Source organism: Phaethon aethereus, assembly GCF_964289735.1.
Source record: "Phaethon aethereus genome assembly, chromosome: 3".
Lineage (NCBI taxonomy): Eukaryota > Metazoa > Chordata > Aves > Phaethontiformes > Phaethontidae > Phaethon > Phaethon aethereus.
The window spans coordinates 1091569-1105280 of record NC_138576.1 but is presented as its reverse complement, the minus strand read 5'-3'; the positions used below and the strand labels follow the sequence as shown (position 1 = coordinate 1105280).

General features: G+C 53.6%; 1 protein-coding gene across 4 annotated transcripts in view; it reads left to right on the top strand.

The window, feature by feature from the left end:
• The window catches only part of OTOF (otoferlin), a gene marked incomplete at its 3' end in the record, with an annotated part of 107602 nt that overhangs the window by 7844 nt on the left and 86046 nt on the right, over positions 1-13712 (top strand). For all 4 annotated transcript variants that reach the window (XM_081997532.1, XM_081997531.1, XM_081997530.1 and 1 more), the window contains exon 3: positions 8786-8874. In XM_081997532.1, coding sequence (XP_081853658.1) covers positions 8786-8874 — 89 coding nt within the window. The remainder of the gene's footprint in view (positions 1-8785; positions 8875-13712) is intronic.

Here is a 13712-nt window from a genome sequence, read left to right as displayed (position 1 = left end):
CACCAGCAGGGAATAGAGGAGCTGCTAAGAAGTCACATTCAAAATGGAAACGTGCTTTCAAAAGAGAGTGGATGTTTCCTCTGGCTGCTTTGTGGTTCTCGTAGAAGATAACCCATTCCCAGGGGCCGGAGAATACAAGAGGCTATGAGGAATATTAAGATCTTTAAATTGTTTATCGCTTTCTAAAACCTTTTCACCTTTAGAAAATAAGGTTTCATCCTGCTTCCAGGCATGGGATGTGTTTGTGGGGTGATAAATCCCGGGGCGTTCCCAGGCTGCGTGGCCAGGAGCACACTCAGCTCCTCCCTGCCCCTCTGTGTCCCTGGCACGGGTTAGTCCTTGTCCCAGGTTTTAGAGGAAGAGCTTAATCTCAGGCTCCCCTAAGCTGCCAGGGAGGATTAAGGGGCAGGGGAAGCCCATGGCACGGGCAGGGTGGGATCTGCCACCGGTAGCCCCGGGGTCGCACGGGATCGGTGAGGCACAGCGAGAAGATGGCTGGAGACGTGGCTCCAACCACGCTGCTGCAAGCCGAGGGAAGCTGCCGGGATCTTACTGGGGTGCAGATTTCTATAGACCTGCACACAGCAGTTTGTTAGGATAATAAGGGATTTGAATAACAGCCACGGAGGCGTGCACTGGTGGAGCTGCCTGTGCCTCCAAACTCTTTGTGATTCGAATGAGGAGATCCTTCCCTGGTGGGGCGGGAGGGCTGGCGGCTCCGCTCGCTGTCTCAGGCTTGGTGGGATGCCGGATACCGGCTGCTCTGAGTGCTTGGTGCTGCACAGTGATCTTGGAGCATCCCAGCCAAGCTTGGAGCATCCCAGCCAAGGTTGGAGCGCCCCGTGGTCCCAGGCAGCGTGCAGGAAAGGATGTCGGAGGATGAGGACTATAGAGCTTAAAAGACAGCAGATATAGGAGAGCCTTGAGCCACAGGTGTCTATTAGTGTGCAGCATATTTTCTTCTAGTGCCTCTTACTGCATCTGTGGGGATGAGCCTCAGGCTCTCCCCATCTCTCTGCTTCGATCACGTTTATTACAGTTCCTGCTGTGAGAGCCTCACGTAAACCTGGTTAGAATCAGCCTGGTAGCATCTACACAGTGAATTGCATCAGAGTGAGGCAAGTTGATTTGGAGCAACCTTGCATGCCCGGACCAAGCTTCGGGCTTTCCCCGTCTCCTGGTGCGGGGGGTAGGCTGTACCCAGCTCCCTGCCCCCCCCCCCGCAAATACCCTGATTTTTCTCATCAACCGCTCAGGTCCAGCCAGAGGAAACTCCAGCATGAATCAGAGGTTACTTCGCACTGGGGACCAAGGTCAGCTTGGAGCCCTGGTGGAGACGATAACGTGTGTCCAACTGCTGGTTGCTCCAGAGCTTGGGACCTGCCAAATATGAGTAATCCCAGTAGTTTTTAAGTCAAGCACATTCCTAAGTCTGTTCTGTGCCAGCAGGAGAGTGCTCATGCCCTGAACCACTGCCCCATCAGTCAGGCTTTTATCCTTTGGGTCATGCAAGGTCTCCGCAGCATCTAGCAGATGAGCTGAGATGTGCATAGTTGCTCCACGAGGCATCCAGTTACCTAAACGTGTGTGAAACGTATTCAAAAAATGTGTGGACGTGGCACTTCGGGACATGGTTTAGTGGGCGTGGTGGTGTTGGGTTGACGGTTGGACTTGGTGATCTTGAAGGTCTTTTCCAACCTGAATGATTCTGTGATTCTGTGAACGCCGGGTCAGACACAGCTCCTGCTGTAGCACCGTGACCCGACACTATCCCAACTGGCCCAAAACCTAGTATTTTGATGAGTTCTGATAGCACGGAACGAACGATGCAGAAAACATGTAGGCAAGCCTACATTTCTGGGTTCAGCTCTGCCAGGGGCTCACTGGCAATTCAGCCACATCCGCAATGTTAGCCCGCGTGGGCCGTGCCTCCTGTACGGGTGGAAATCCGCTTGCCCTTCTCTGGGAAATTGTGAGAGCGGTAACGCTGGTGCCGCACTGTAGTCCCTGCCGCACGCCGGAGGCTGGACGCCGTTCCCGCGCCTGCCCAGCCGGAGCGAGCTGCCTCCAGCGGGAACAGGCAGATGCCTCCTCCTTATCGTGAGGGGCGAGAACCAGCCACCGCGAAAGACGGCAGAGGTGCCGTCCTGCTCCCCCCTCCCCGATTCAACCTCTCTTTAACTCACGCCGCTGAAGGACTCCCTGAGGCAATGGCCATGGGCAAGAAACCTGCCACGAGCTGGGAACATGCCTTGTGCCGCCTGCAGTAATTAGCTGATGAGGATGTCCGGGAAAGCGGGTTTTTCCCTGGGCGTGCACCCACGAGGCAAGTCATCGTGCCATTGATGACAAGCCCAGCTGACAAATGTGATTGAACGGAATTTTATTACTGCATGACTGGTCCCCAGCTGTCCCCCCGCGTGGGGCTGTCCCCCGGGGAGCCTTTGCAGGGAGGTGATGGGTGCCCACGGGCTGCGGCGGTGCACAGCATGGAGCTGTCGTCCAGGTGAGCCCTGACGGCTGCAGCGGGGTCTGCCTGGGGCCACCGCGACTTTGGGACGGCTGAAGATGAGCAGGAGGGCCTGCCTGCCCGCCAGCAGTCCCCCTGCAGAAGCGCTTTTATTCCCTCTTCAGCTTCCTAGTTCTCCATGAATTTTCCAATGAGTTTAACACCAGCGGGCTGAGGGGTGGGGTGTTATTTCGCATTGCCCTCCACTTTACCTGTGCACCCTCCTGGTGCTCAGGTGGCTCCTTGCACTGATCATTTATGAACCAGAAGCTTCAGGAGTGACCTCGTTTCCCTCTGCTTTCCCCTCAAAATGGGGTAAAATGGTGACCTTCTGTCTGGGGGGTGATTTGGATGGGGGGATGTCTCATCCCCTGCGTGGGGAAGGCTTTTGAAGCCGAGCTGGCTGACCTCTCATCTCTGTGAGGGCAGAGGAAACGGGGTGAGGATGAAGAGGATGCTCCCTGCTTTGTTGCAGACCTGGGCACAAGCAGAAAATTCACATTAGGTTCATGCGAAGCCAAAGGTTTTTTTGACAGTGCTAACGAGGAAATCAGCTTTCCCTGCCACCGCTTAACATTCACGAGGGCCCGCTGCCAGCTGAATTTGGGCTGGTAGTGGTTTCCATTTGTTTGGTTTCACTCTATTCCTTTTGCAATTATTTTTATTCATTGCTTAATGAATTATGCAAAGCCTGTGCTTCTCCAGAGCCCAGGGAAGATGAGCTGCTGGCTCTTCCAGAGGGTACGTACGGCACTATGGCTGTATTTTACTCAGTCAGGAATGGCTGCGTGGGGTCCTGCCTGCACCCCAAAGGGTTTCTGCTGGGAGGGGCTTGTCCTGCAGCTCTCCTGCAGGCACCCACAGGAGGGAAGGGGGCTCCAGAGATGGTGCTGGGCATGGAGAGCTGTGGATGGCTCCTGTGTGGTCTTCCTCGCCTGCATTCAGTCTCTCCTAAAGGGACCGGGACAGGCTTAAGTGCCGCTGCCAAGAAAGCCGAGACCCAGAGCTGCAGCCTTGACCCAAACATCTGGAAATGCCCCTGATTGATCAGGCTTGGAGATGACAGGCAGGATGAGCATCCAGCCAAGGCTCCCAGGTGCTGTAGAAAAAGGGGAGACATGGCTTAAAAAGGGATGATATGGCTTAAAAAGGGGAGACATGGCTTGCAAAGATGCCCTTTCCCAGGTCCCTTAAAGCTGTCTCACGGGAAGTGTCTGGCTTCTGCATTCTGCCAAGGCATTTCTCTGCCTCTGTCTTTTTTTTTTTCCCCTTCCTTAATAAAAACAGATAAAATTGACCCAGCAGATATCACTTGCTCGGCTTTGCACAGGGCTTTTAAAACGGCTTTTAGCAATAAAGCCAGTAAGGAGAATAAACAGGCAGCCAGCCAGGGAGGAGGAAGGATGGTGAAAGCAGGGAAGCCTTTGGGAGCAGCCCCAGCCCCGAGCAGCGTCGCGGTGGTGGCCGCGCTCCTGGGCCGGTGCTGCCGGCGTTTCCTAATGGGGCTGGTGGGGAGGGAGCAGGGAGAGCATCCCCCAGACGTTCAGGATGGTGCCGAGCCCTGTGCTGAGAGCTGCTTGGTATCAACCTGGCTATTACAGCGCTGCCGGCGCTGTGAGATGCTGCTCCAGCTGTGCGCTCTCTCCTACTCCCCCTCTTCCACATCTGGTACACAGCTGGACCAGCCCTGATGGGGAGTGCTGGCATCGCTGTCCCCCAGGGACGGTTTTCTTGGGGCATGTGTCCTGGAGCATGAGGGGTACCAGGGGCTCCTCCAGCCATCCTGGCATCACACACACGCACTCATCACAACAGCGTCTGGTAGCTCAGGATCTTGTTCCTCACTTTCTGTGCTTCTCCTGAGCCTTAAACGCCGTCTGGTTGCCACTTCTCACCTCTTTATTTAGTGCATCTCGCTTGCCTTTTCTCCCACGACCATGTTCCGTACCTTTCCCTATAAAAATGTGAAGTAAGAGCAATTTCATGGAATCACAGAATCTCGGGAGGGTCTGGGTGGGAAGGGGCCGTCAGAGGCCATCTCGTCCCACCCCTGCAGTGAGCAGGGACATCTTCACCCAGAGCAGGTTGCTCAGAGCCCCGTCCAGCCTGACCTGGGCTGTTTCCAGGGATGGGGCATCCACCACCTCTCTGGGCAACCTGGGCCAGGGTCTCACCACCCTCGTTGCCAAAAATGACTTCCTTCTATCCAGTCTGAATATCCCCTCTTTTAGTTTAAAACCGTCACCCCTTGTCCTACCACCACAAACGCTATTAAAAAGTCTGTCCCTCAATTTCTAGGCAGATCACTGAGAAGGAATAAAACAGGTTTGTGGATCAGACTATTACTTTAACCGTGATGTAGTAGTTGCATCGTGCCACAGCTGGATGGATTCCTGACGGATGCGAGATCACCAGCCCCGGGAGATCATCTGTGGAGAGCCAGGAGAATAGGGAAACCATGTGGGTCAGATGCCCAGCGCCTGACTTGGAAGGAGCTGGAAAACCTCACAGTGGCAGATTGGGGATACCCCGCCGTCCCCAGCCAGCAGCACGCAGCATCTCCTTGAACGTGCCCGCGGTTAGGTGCGGAGTTAGGGTTAATCACCGGTTTGCCTGGTTCCTCAGCGGGCAGCCACCGCGGCGTTGCAGGGGCTTTGCACAGCGCCCGGGCGTTCTTCGCTCTGTAGCAACCGGCTGAAAGGCCGAGCGGGGCTGCTGCCGCCGCCCGGGGAGGAGGGGAGGACGGAGGTGCTCTCAGGGACCTTCCAGCCTCGCTCCTCGGGCTTCTTCGACACCGTGGGCCATCCCACCGCCCCGCTGCGTTGCGTAGACGTGAAGTCCGTGGCTTTCACCCTGCCAGCGAACCCCGGCACTCGTGCTGACGCAGCGCGGCCATCGCGAGCGTCTCCCTTGGCACAGGCCGCGTTTCAGCAGCAGCCCCCGCGTCACCTCCTGCCGCAGCGGCCCTGTGCCACGGTCACGGTCACGGACAGAGGGAAGAGCAGCCCTGAAGCGCAGCCTCTCGCGAAGGTCGGACTCTCCCAGGACGGGCTCGGTCTGAGAGGACGACGGGTCACCCCCGGCTCGGGAAGGCAGGCGTGGGACGCGCTGCGGGCACCGCTGCCGCTGCCTTGCTCCGTGGCGCGGTTTGCGTTCGCGGCCCGGCCCGCGCTACCTGCTGCGCGGCGCTTGGCTCCAGCCCGGCCCTCCCAACCGCTGAGAGCAAGTAGTCCCTTAGGGCCTGTTACGAATTAATCGGGAAAGCTCCAGCTCCAAAACGTTTGCTCCAAAACATGAAGGGAGGGCTGGCGTCGGCCCGAGGGCGATGCCCCCGGTGCAGCCCCGCGGGCAGGCACATCCGAAAAGCAGCATGGAGGAGTTCAGGAAGCACCTTAGCTTGGTGGGAGAACGAAGGATGGGGAGCTGAAGCCCATAAATTCAAAGCAGAAGTACGGTGCAAATGTTTATGGCCTGAACCCGTGGGAACCGCTCGTCTGAGAGTGTAATTAAATGTTGTTGCTTGAATTTTGGGATGTCTTTATTTCTGTTTTCCTTTTAAAAATACGTTCTGATTGAACTACAAGGCACATCTATGTTTGATTTAGGAGCTTCTGAGTGAAACACGAAAACCCGTGGACTGGGTTGTTTAGGAGGTCGGGCTGAGTGACTGTAATAATCCTTTCCAGGCTTAACAGGTAACAACAATAATATAAAAACCTCTATCTTAGGAAGGAAACCGTATCACCCAGTTCCTTTGAGCTGTTTTTTTTCTGCCAAGGCTGGGGTGGCTGTAACTCAGGGAGAAGCACAGAGATTTGCATTTTCATTTTGCAGCTGGGCTGACCTGCCACGGTCAGACCTCCGCCCCCAAGGTACTCGGGGTGGTCTGGGTGCTCCAGGTCCACCACCCACCTCTCCAAAATACTCAAAATCAGCCAGAGAAGCTGAGAGCAACCTCGGCGGGAGCAATGCCCAGGGACTCGCGAGTGCACCGGACAGCTCGTTCGTAAAACGAAGGGAGAAAAAATAAGTTTGTGAAACTCACGGCTGGTGCCACAAGCCGCTTTGAGTGGTTTTCCACGCACTGGGATAGAACCAGGAGGAGACTGAGGTTGGCTGGGCAGATCAGCAGAGCACGGGCCATGGGCTGAAGAACGTGGTGCAGTAGTTTGTTCATAGCCTGGGCATCTGGGTGCCCATTCCTTGTCCTGTTAGTGGGTTGTTTTTTTTTGGGGGGGGGGGGGAGTTGGCAGCTTCCAGACCAGGGTGCCCCCTCTTAATCTGAGGCATATAGTTATGGCTGGATAGTCTGCCCTGAAAGGATAGAAAGAGTGTGACCCCCTCCCAAAGATGACCCATGGCTTGGTTTGTACCCAGGACGTGCCAGAGTTTCTCCGGTGATGAAGAGCCCAGACGAGGGGTGTTGATTTAGGTAGGTGACCTCTAAGCACCTAAGTCAAGGCAGAGGAATCCCAACCCTGATTCTCAAGCCCCAAACCGAGAGCATCTGCTCTGGATTCTGTCCTGAACGATTTAGCCAAATCCAGGGGATCTGCAGCGGAATTCAGAGCGGAGCCCCTTTCCAAAGCCCGGTCCTCAGCAAGGAGGGACTCCCCCAGGAAGGGATGGTTTCGGGCAGGGGAGGAGGGCACCCGGCGTCGCGTTCCCCGGGCTTTTAGGCAAAACCCCAAGCGCTGTAAGCGAATTGCGTTAGCGGCTCCGGGCAGGCGAGTCCCTCTAGAACCGGAGGTGAGCAGGCAGGCGTGCGAGGGATGTTCCCAGGATGGTACGGCGCAGCGCAGAGCACGGCAGACGGGCGCGTGCTGCTCCGCGCCGTGCCGGTCCCCTGGGCTCTGCTGCAGCAGCAGCGGATGGGCTGCGGCGTGAACGTCCCTGGACAAGCTTCAAGGTGCGGAAAGCTGCCGGCAAGGCTGCTCAGCAGGGACCCTGGGGCCTTTCTCGGCCGCCGCACTTTCCAAATCTGTGATTTGGCTGCCCGACAAACCTCTAAATGAGGCAGGCGTGCCTGCACATCGTTATTTCTGTACCTTATCTTGGTAGCCACACTTGAGTGGTCAAGCACTGGAACAGTGGTCAAGCACTGGAAGAGTGGCCAAGCACTGGAACAGTGGCCAAGCACTGGCACTGGCACAGGCTGCCCAGGTTGGTGGTGGAGTCACTGTCCCTGGAGGTGTTCAAAAAAACGTGTGGACGTGGCACTTCAGGACAGGTTTAGTGGGCATGGGGGTGTTGGGTTGATGGTTGGGCTTGATGACCTTGAAGGTCTTTTCCAACCTTAATGATTCCGTGATTCTGTGAACCTGGCTAGTACCGGCTAACGGAGCACCAAAGCAGCGGGAAGGAGCGAGCGGAGAGCAGTGAACGCGCTGTAAAGGGAAGGGCTGAGTTACATCCCCACGATGGAGAGCCCAGGGTAAAGGCGGCTGCAGAATGAGGAGTGAGGCTGGACCGTAATCAAAACGATATCACTGTCATGGGGCCACTTCTAGGGTTTTTTTTATATTTCAGGATTTTTTTTGATTTGCTTCCTTGACTCACTGCAGAAAACCTAAAAGGGGAGAAAATAGCTTAAAAAAAATGAGTGTTGGCATATTTCTGAAGAGTCACTGATTTCTTCCTGTGAAGCTGCTTGATAAGCACTTTCCTTTCAAGACTGAATGCAGTCCTGCTGCTCCTGTGAGTGAGGCAGGGCTCAACCCCGCTGCCTCTGCATCTGGGGCATCACGTTCTCGTCCCGCAACGCACCGAGAGCAGCTTGGCGAAGGGGTCTGCTTGGCTTTGGGAGGCCACAAGAGACCCGTGACTTCGAAAATTGAAGGCAGCTCAGGTGGTTTAGCCTGACAGACTGGCTTTTTGCCTTGGGAAGCAAAAAAAAACCCACAAATGAAACTGATTTTTGTATATATGCATATTTTTTGTATATGTATAAATGTAGAAATGTCTAAATGTGTAGATGTAAATGCATACCTGTAAAAAGTGTAAAATATATATGCACATTTATACAATGTGTATTAATATTCATACTCTACATCTAAAATATTTGGCACTGAGGCACGTTCCTTATGACACCTCTGTAAAACAGCCGTGTCTGCCTTTTTGCTGGGAAAAAGTTGGTCTAGTTAGCCTTTTTTCATGATCACCTAGCCAGTTAGGTTAGTCAGCCTTTTTCCACGGTCATCTCAGCCCCATCCTCATCGCCTTTGCAGCAGCTCTCTGAAACAAACCTGACACCTCCTTCCTGTCCTTTCTCCACAGACCTTCCGCTGGCCGGTGGCAAGCAATATCGATGGGAATGAGATCCTGGAGATCCAGGTGTTCAACTACAGCAAAGTCTTCACCAACAGGTGAGAGCGTGGGATGTCCTTCCCTCCCACCGCCCCCCTGGGTCCTCTCTGGTGGGAAGAGGGAGCTCCAGCTTGAGGTGGAGCCACATGTTTGGTTTGGAGACCGGAGAGTGAGGAAGACATTGGTGATGTCTCCTGGGAAGGGCAAGGAAGCTCAGATGCAATGTGTAGAGCTCCGTGAGTGAGGCTGCTAACCACCGGCAGCTGGGTGGTGGTCAGTGCCATGTCTATGCTGTGGTTTTCCCAAGGTGCTGCTGTTTGGTTCAATAGAATTTGCATGTGTTTAAGAGAAACTGAAATCTTTTGGTTAATTACCAAGGTGAAAGTTGATACCTAAATGCAGTTGCTCAGCTTTTGCAAGTTCTGCAAGTGTTTATTTATCTTATTCTTGTCATTTTTTCTGACATAGGTACTATGGTCGTTGTCATGCCTTACATATTATGTGCAACATTATCGACATTTTTTTAAGGTTTCTTACAGTCTAAGTTTTGCCCCCACATTAATAATGAACACGAGAGAAGGAAAGTTTGTCTGTCCCTTCTGTCAGCCTTAGTGTATTATGTACATTTATACCTGACGTCATTGCAAAAATATGGGGGCATTTCACAAAAACATCAAGTGGCACACGTGAATTGTCCTACAGAACATTTACACTGATACTAAAGAGGGAAAAGGAAAAAAAGAGACAAGGGAAGGCTCTTGCTTGTTGTTGGATGTTGCACTAACATTTTTGCCCTGAGATCCAGTCTCATCCCCAGCTGGAGCTCAACAGGGTCTCCTCAACATCTCCCAGGCACATGTTCATACAAAAGGTTGTTTCAGAGCCAAAAAAATGAGAAGACAAACAGATGGCATGCAGGGCAGGCATGCTAAATATACATGATTTTAAAAAAGCCACAAAAAACTCTGAACAAAACAAAACAAAAAAAAAAAAGAGAAGAAAAAAAAATTACCTACCTTTGTCTTGCTTTTAAAGTAGGAGCTTGAGTAGCAGACGGAGAGTTGAAAACACATGTTTTACTCAGTTGCTCTGTGGGAGGAGAAAGGCAAGGAGTCCCCAGCGGGTCCCAGCCCAGGTGGATGCGTTGGGTGGGGAATGGGTGGCAGATACAGGCAGAAGCGTGGTCCAGGGCATGTGGGGAGATCTCAGCCATAGGAGCCACACGCAGTGCAAGTCACTTTGAGTTCCGTTCAGGCCACCTCCCGTAGGCACCTGCACTGAGGTGGTCACTAAGTTCATGAGCGATGGGCACAAGGAGTAGGTGATCTGAATCGTGCCTGCAGCCCTGAGCTGCCCCAAGGTCTGCATGAGAAGGGACTCCTTGGGTGCTGTGGGCAGCAGATGAGCAACGGGAGCCCGAGTGGGACAGATGCAGACCTGGAGATCCACCTCCTTCCCCAGCCAGCGTCAGCTCCAGCCTCTGGAACCTGCTTTTTCATGTTGCATCCATCAGTGGTTTTTCTTTAACTTGATGCTCCTTCAAAGCTTTCCTTCACTTTCTACTCCCCTGGTGTGAACAAGCAGCCCGGACGCTGCCATGCATTTGCACAGGCTTAGCACAGCCAGCAGCTGGACAGCGTGAGGGGACGGATTTCCCCTCCATCCAGGATGGCTTGAAGCTTTATACCTTCATTACCCAGCAGAAGGGAATGAAAACACGCCAACTTGATCAGATGCTTTTGTCCTAACGAATGGCGTGTCAGGATGTACCCGATTTACCTCCCGGACAGCAATTTTGCCTGCTCTGCACACAAAGAAGCAATCCCTTCTCTCTCTCTCTCTCTGTCTTAAAATTTGAAAAAAAATCCACTCGAGAGATGCAATAAAAAGCAGAAAGTGGTGTTTCTGTGTCTGGAAATGAAGAACTATCACTGTTCTTCCACGCAATTGGGAATTGGAAAGGCCAGGGCATACCAGCAGGTTGCACCGGTTAGAGGCTGAGAAAGTGATCACTTACTTCTTTCCACCTTCAAGGTGACCAAAGTCTCCTAGAAATTTCTAAATACCCAGCACAAAATAAAATATCCAGTTAGTTCATCCAAGTCGCTTGAAGGGCCTTTTTTCTGTTGTTGAGCTGTACACACAAAGAGGTTGGCTGTAGAAGACCCACTTCCAAGACAGCCTTTTGTTTTATCATTTTCATCACTTCGGACATTTTCCTCAGTTTGTCTTTGACTCGTGAGGGCCTGGGTTGTCTCGGGGGAGCCCACCCTTATCAGCCTTACCTTTGGGCAGCAGTCGCAGGCTGCCACCATGTCCCAGCGTCCTGGATGGGCTTGCGCTGCCCAGGACGAAGGCTGCATCTCTTCATCTTCCCCTGCGATCTCAGCCAGCTCAACTGATGCTTGCGTGCTGCAACCCCACCTTCAACATAAACTCATCAGTGCCATCACCTTTGTTCCTCACCTTTAAGGCAAGGCCAGACCTGCAGAGAGCAGGAGTGAGGGTTGGCTTCTTCCATCGCTTTAGTCTCTCCTCGGTACAAAGAAGCTCCCACATGCTGTGGTTCTTGTCCTGGGGACCCAGGAGCCTGAGCGGAGGCAGATGGGTTCCCCCACCGCTGTGTCTAGAGCACATGAAACCAGGAGCATCTCTGCCCGCTGCTTGCCAGGTAATTTCTGCCCTCAAAAGCTCTTGCACATTTGCAGTCAAAGCATCTCTCAGTCTTGTTTTTGAGAAGGCCGTTCCTGGCACCTCTCATTGCACAGTGGCTTTTACCATCTCAAGTCGCCTTTGCAGCTCTTTATCCCACCAACGTTCAGCTTTCAACATCCTCCCTCTAAAGCACAGGCACAGGCTGGATGCACCCACTCCTGCCCCGCATCTCCCCAGCCCTGCAGGCTGAGGACCACACACATCTCCCCTCTTCTCCCCCATCCCTCCTCCCTCCATGCCGGTATGGATTAAGTGGTTGTTTATTTGCCGTGCTGGGCTGCTGGTGCACCGCGCTCTCCAGAGCCGTTGCGTTCCTAGAAGTTGGGTCCATTTTCTGCCAGCCTGAGGTGCAGGTGCTGCTTCTTGGCAGCGTCTTTGGCACATGGGTGCTCTTCTTGTTTGACTCGGGCACATCGCAAGGTCCCCGCTGCTCTGCAGCCTCCACTCTCTCTCTCCTGAAGACTGACTGCTCCGTCAGTCTTCACGTTATTTGAAAATTTGATTGTAAGTTATTTTTACATCTCAGTCACTGATGTAGTAGTAGTCATGGGCTTAGTAGCAAAATCGCACCGTAGCACTGTCATTCAAAGACGATTCTCGGCTGGTGTCCTATTTTTAGAATTTCTCCATTAATCCGCTCTTGTTAGTGCGTAGCACTGATAGCAGGCAGTGTTAAACCAACCATTTTGTAAGAACCTGCTCCTTTCATGCAGTTACCAAACAAACTGACGCCAAAGAAGCAATCCAAGCTTGTTTTGACAGGCTCTATCTCCTCACAAACCTACCTTGAATGTCACTGATTACACTCTCGTTTTTAATTGCTTATTCATTGAGTCCCGCACAAACTTTCCCACCCATTTCCTAGAGTGGCTGCCAGCTTAGCCCGGCTCTCTTCATTCACCTCGTACGAACCGCTTTGCTGTGCTGGGATTTCTCTGTTACTCCAGCTTCGTTAAAAATTGGTATCAGTGGATCAGAGGCTGCCGGTTCTTTTGTGTTCGTTACCCACAACCTACCCCTGGGCTGCAACAACCAACAACCGCTTTGCACGGGCACGGGCTGGAACAGGCGCTGCTGCTCCTGCTCCTGGGGTGCATTTGCCTTGAAATGATAGAATCATCTAATCGCAGCGGGGTTTGGGTGGGAAGGGGCCGTCAGAGGCCATCTAGTCCCACCCCTGCAGTGAGCAGGGACATCTTCACCCAGAGCAGGTTGCTCAGAGCCCCGTCCAGCCTGACCTGGGCTGTTTCCAGGGATGGGGCATCCACCACCTCTCTGGGCAACCTGGGACAGGGCTTCACCACCCTCGTTGCCAAAAATGTCTTCCTTCCATCCAGTCTGAATCTCCCCTCTTTTAGTTTAAAACCGTCACCCCTTGTCCTGTGGCTACAGGCCCTGCTAAACAATCTGTCCCCATCTTTCTTATAAGTCCCCTTTAATTATTGCAAAGCAGAGCTTGTCCTCCTCAGCAGCCGGACCCCGGTTGGAGCCTCCCTGCTGTGCAGCACCGCTGGACCAGCCCAGCTTCAGAGCAGCAGCAGATCAGCTGCCCGGGGCAGCGGTGGAGTGTCCAGCACCTCCCTGCAGAGGTTTTCTGGAATTAATTGCCTGTTCCGTCTCTCTCTCCTAAATTAAAAAGCCCTTCAGGTTAGAGAACAGTTTCCTCATGCTGGCAGTTACAGCCAGTGCTAAAATGAACCCCAAAGCACGTCTGTGGCAGTGTGTCCAGCCTGTCCCCCAGCAGCTAAGGGAGACCCAGCACAGGGTGCTCTCCTTGCTGCCCGTCTTGGCTTTGGGCCGCCGGAGCAGCCCATCCCTGCAGCTCAGCCCTGGCAAGGAGCCGGGGTCAGAGAGCCCCTTCAGCAAACATCAAGACAGACATCTCCCCTGGCTTTGCCTTCACAGCAGTGGGAAGCAGAATCCCAAAAGGGGCTTCATCTTCTCTCGCTGCATGGTAGGTGTCCATGGGGAGCTAGGACTCAGCTCAGGTGCCCTTTGAGCATCCAGCTTCTGGAAGGACCCATGTCTCCTGTAGATCCAAAGTTGTATCTGCCAGCCCTGTGTTTGTCTCCGACATCCCAAGACATCTGCGTGGCGGCAGGTACTCGTGTTTAGGTGGTGGAGCTGGACAACCAGCAGCTTGGAGGGGGGTCTGGGAGAGCCAGGAGCAGCAAAGACCACC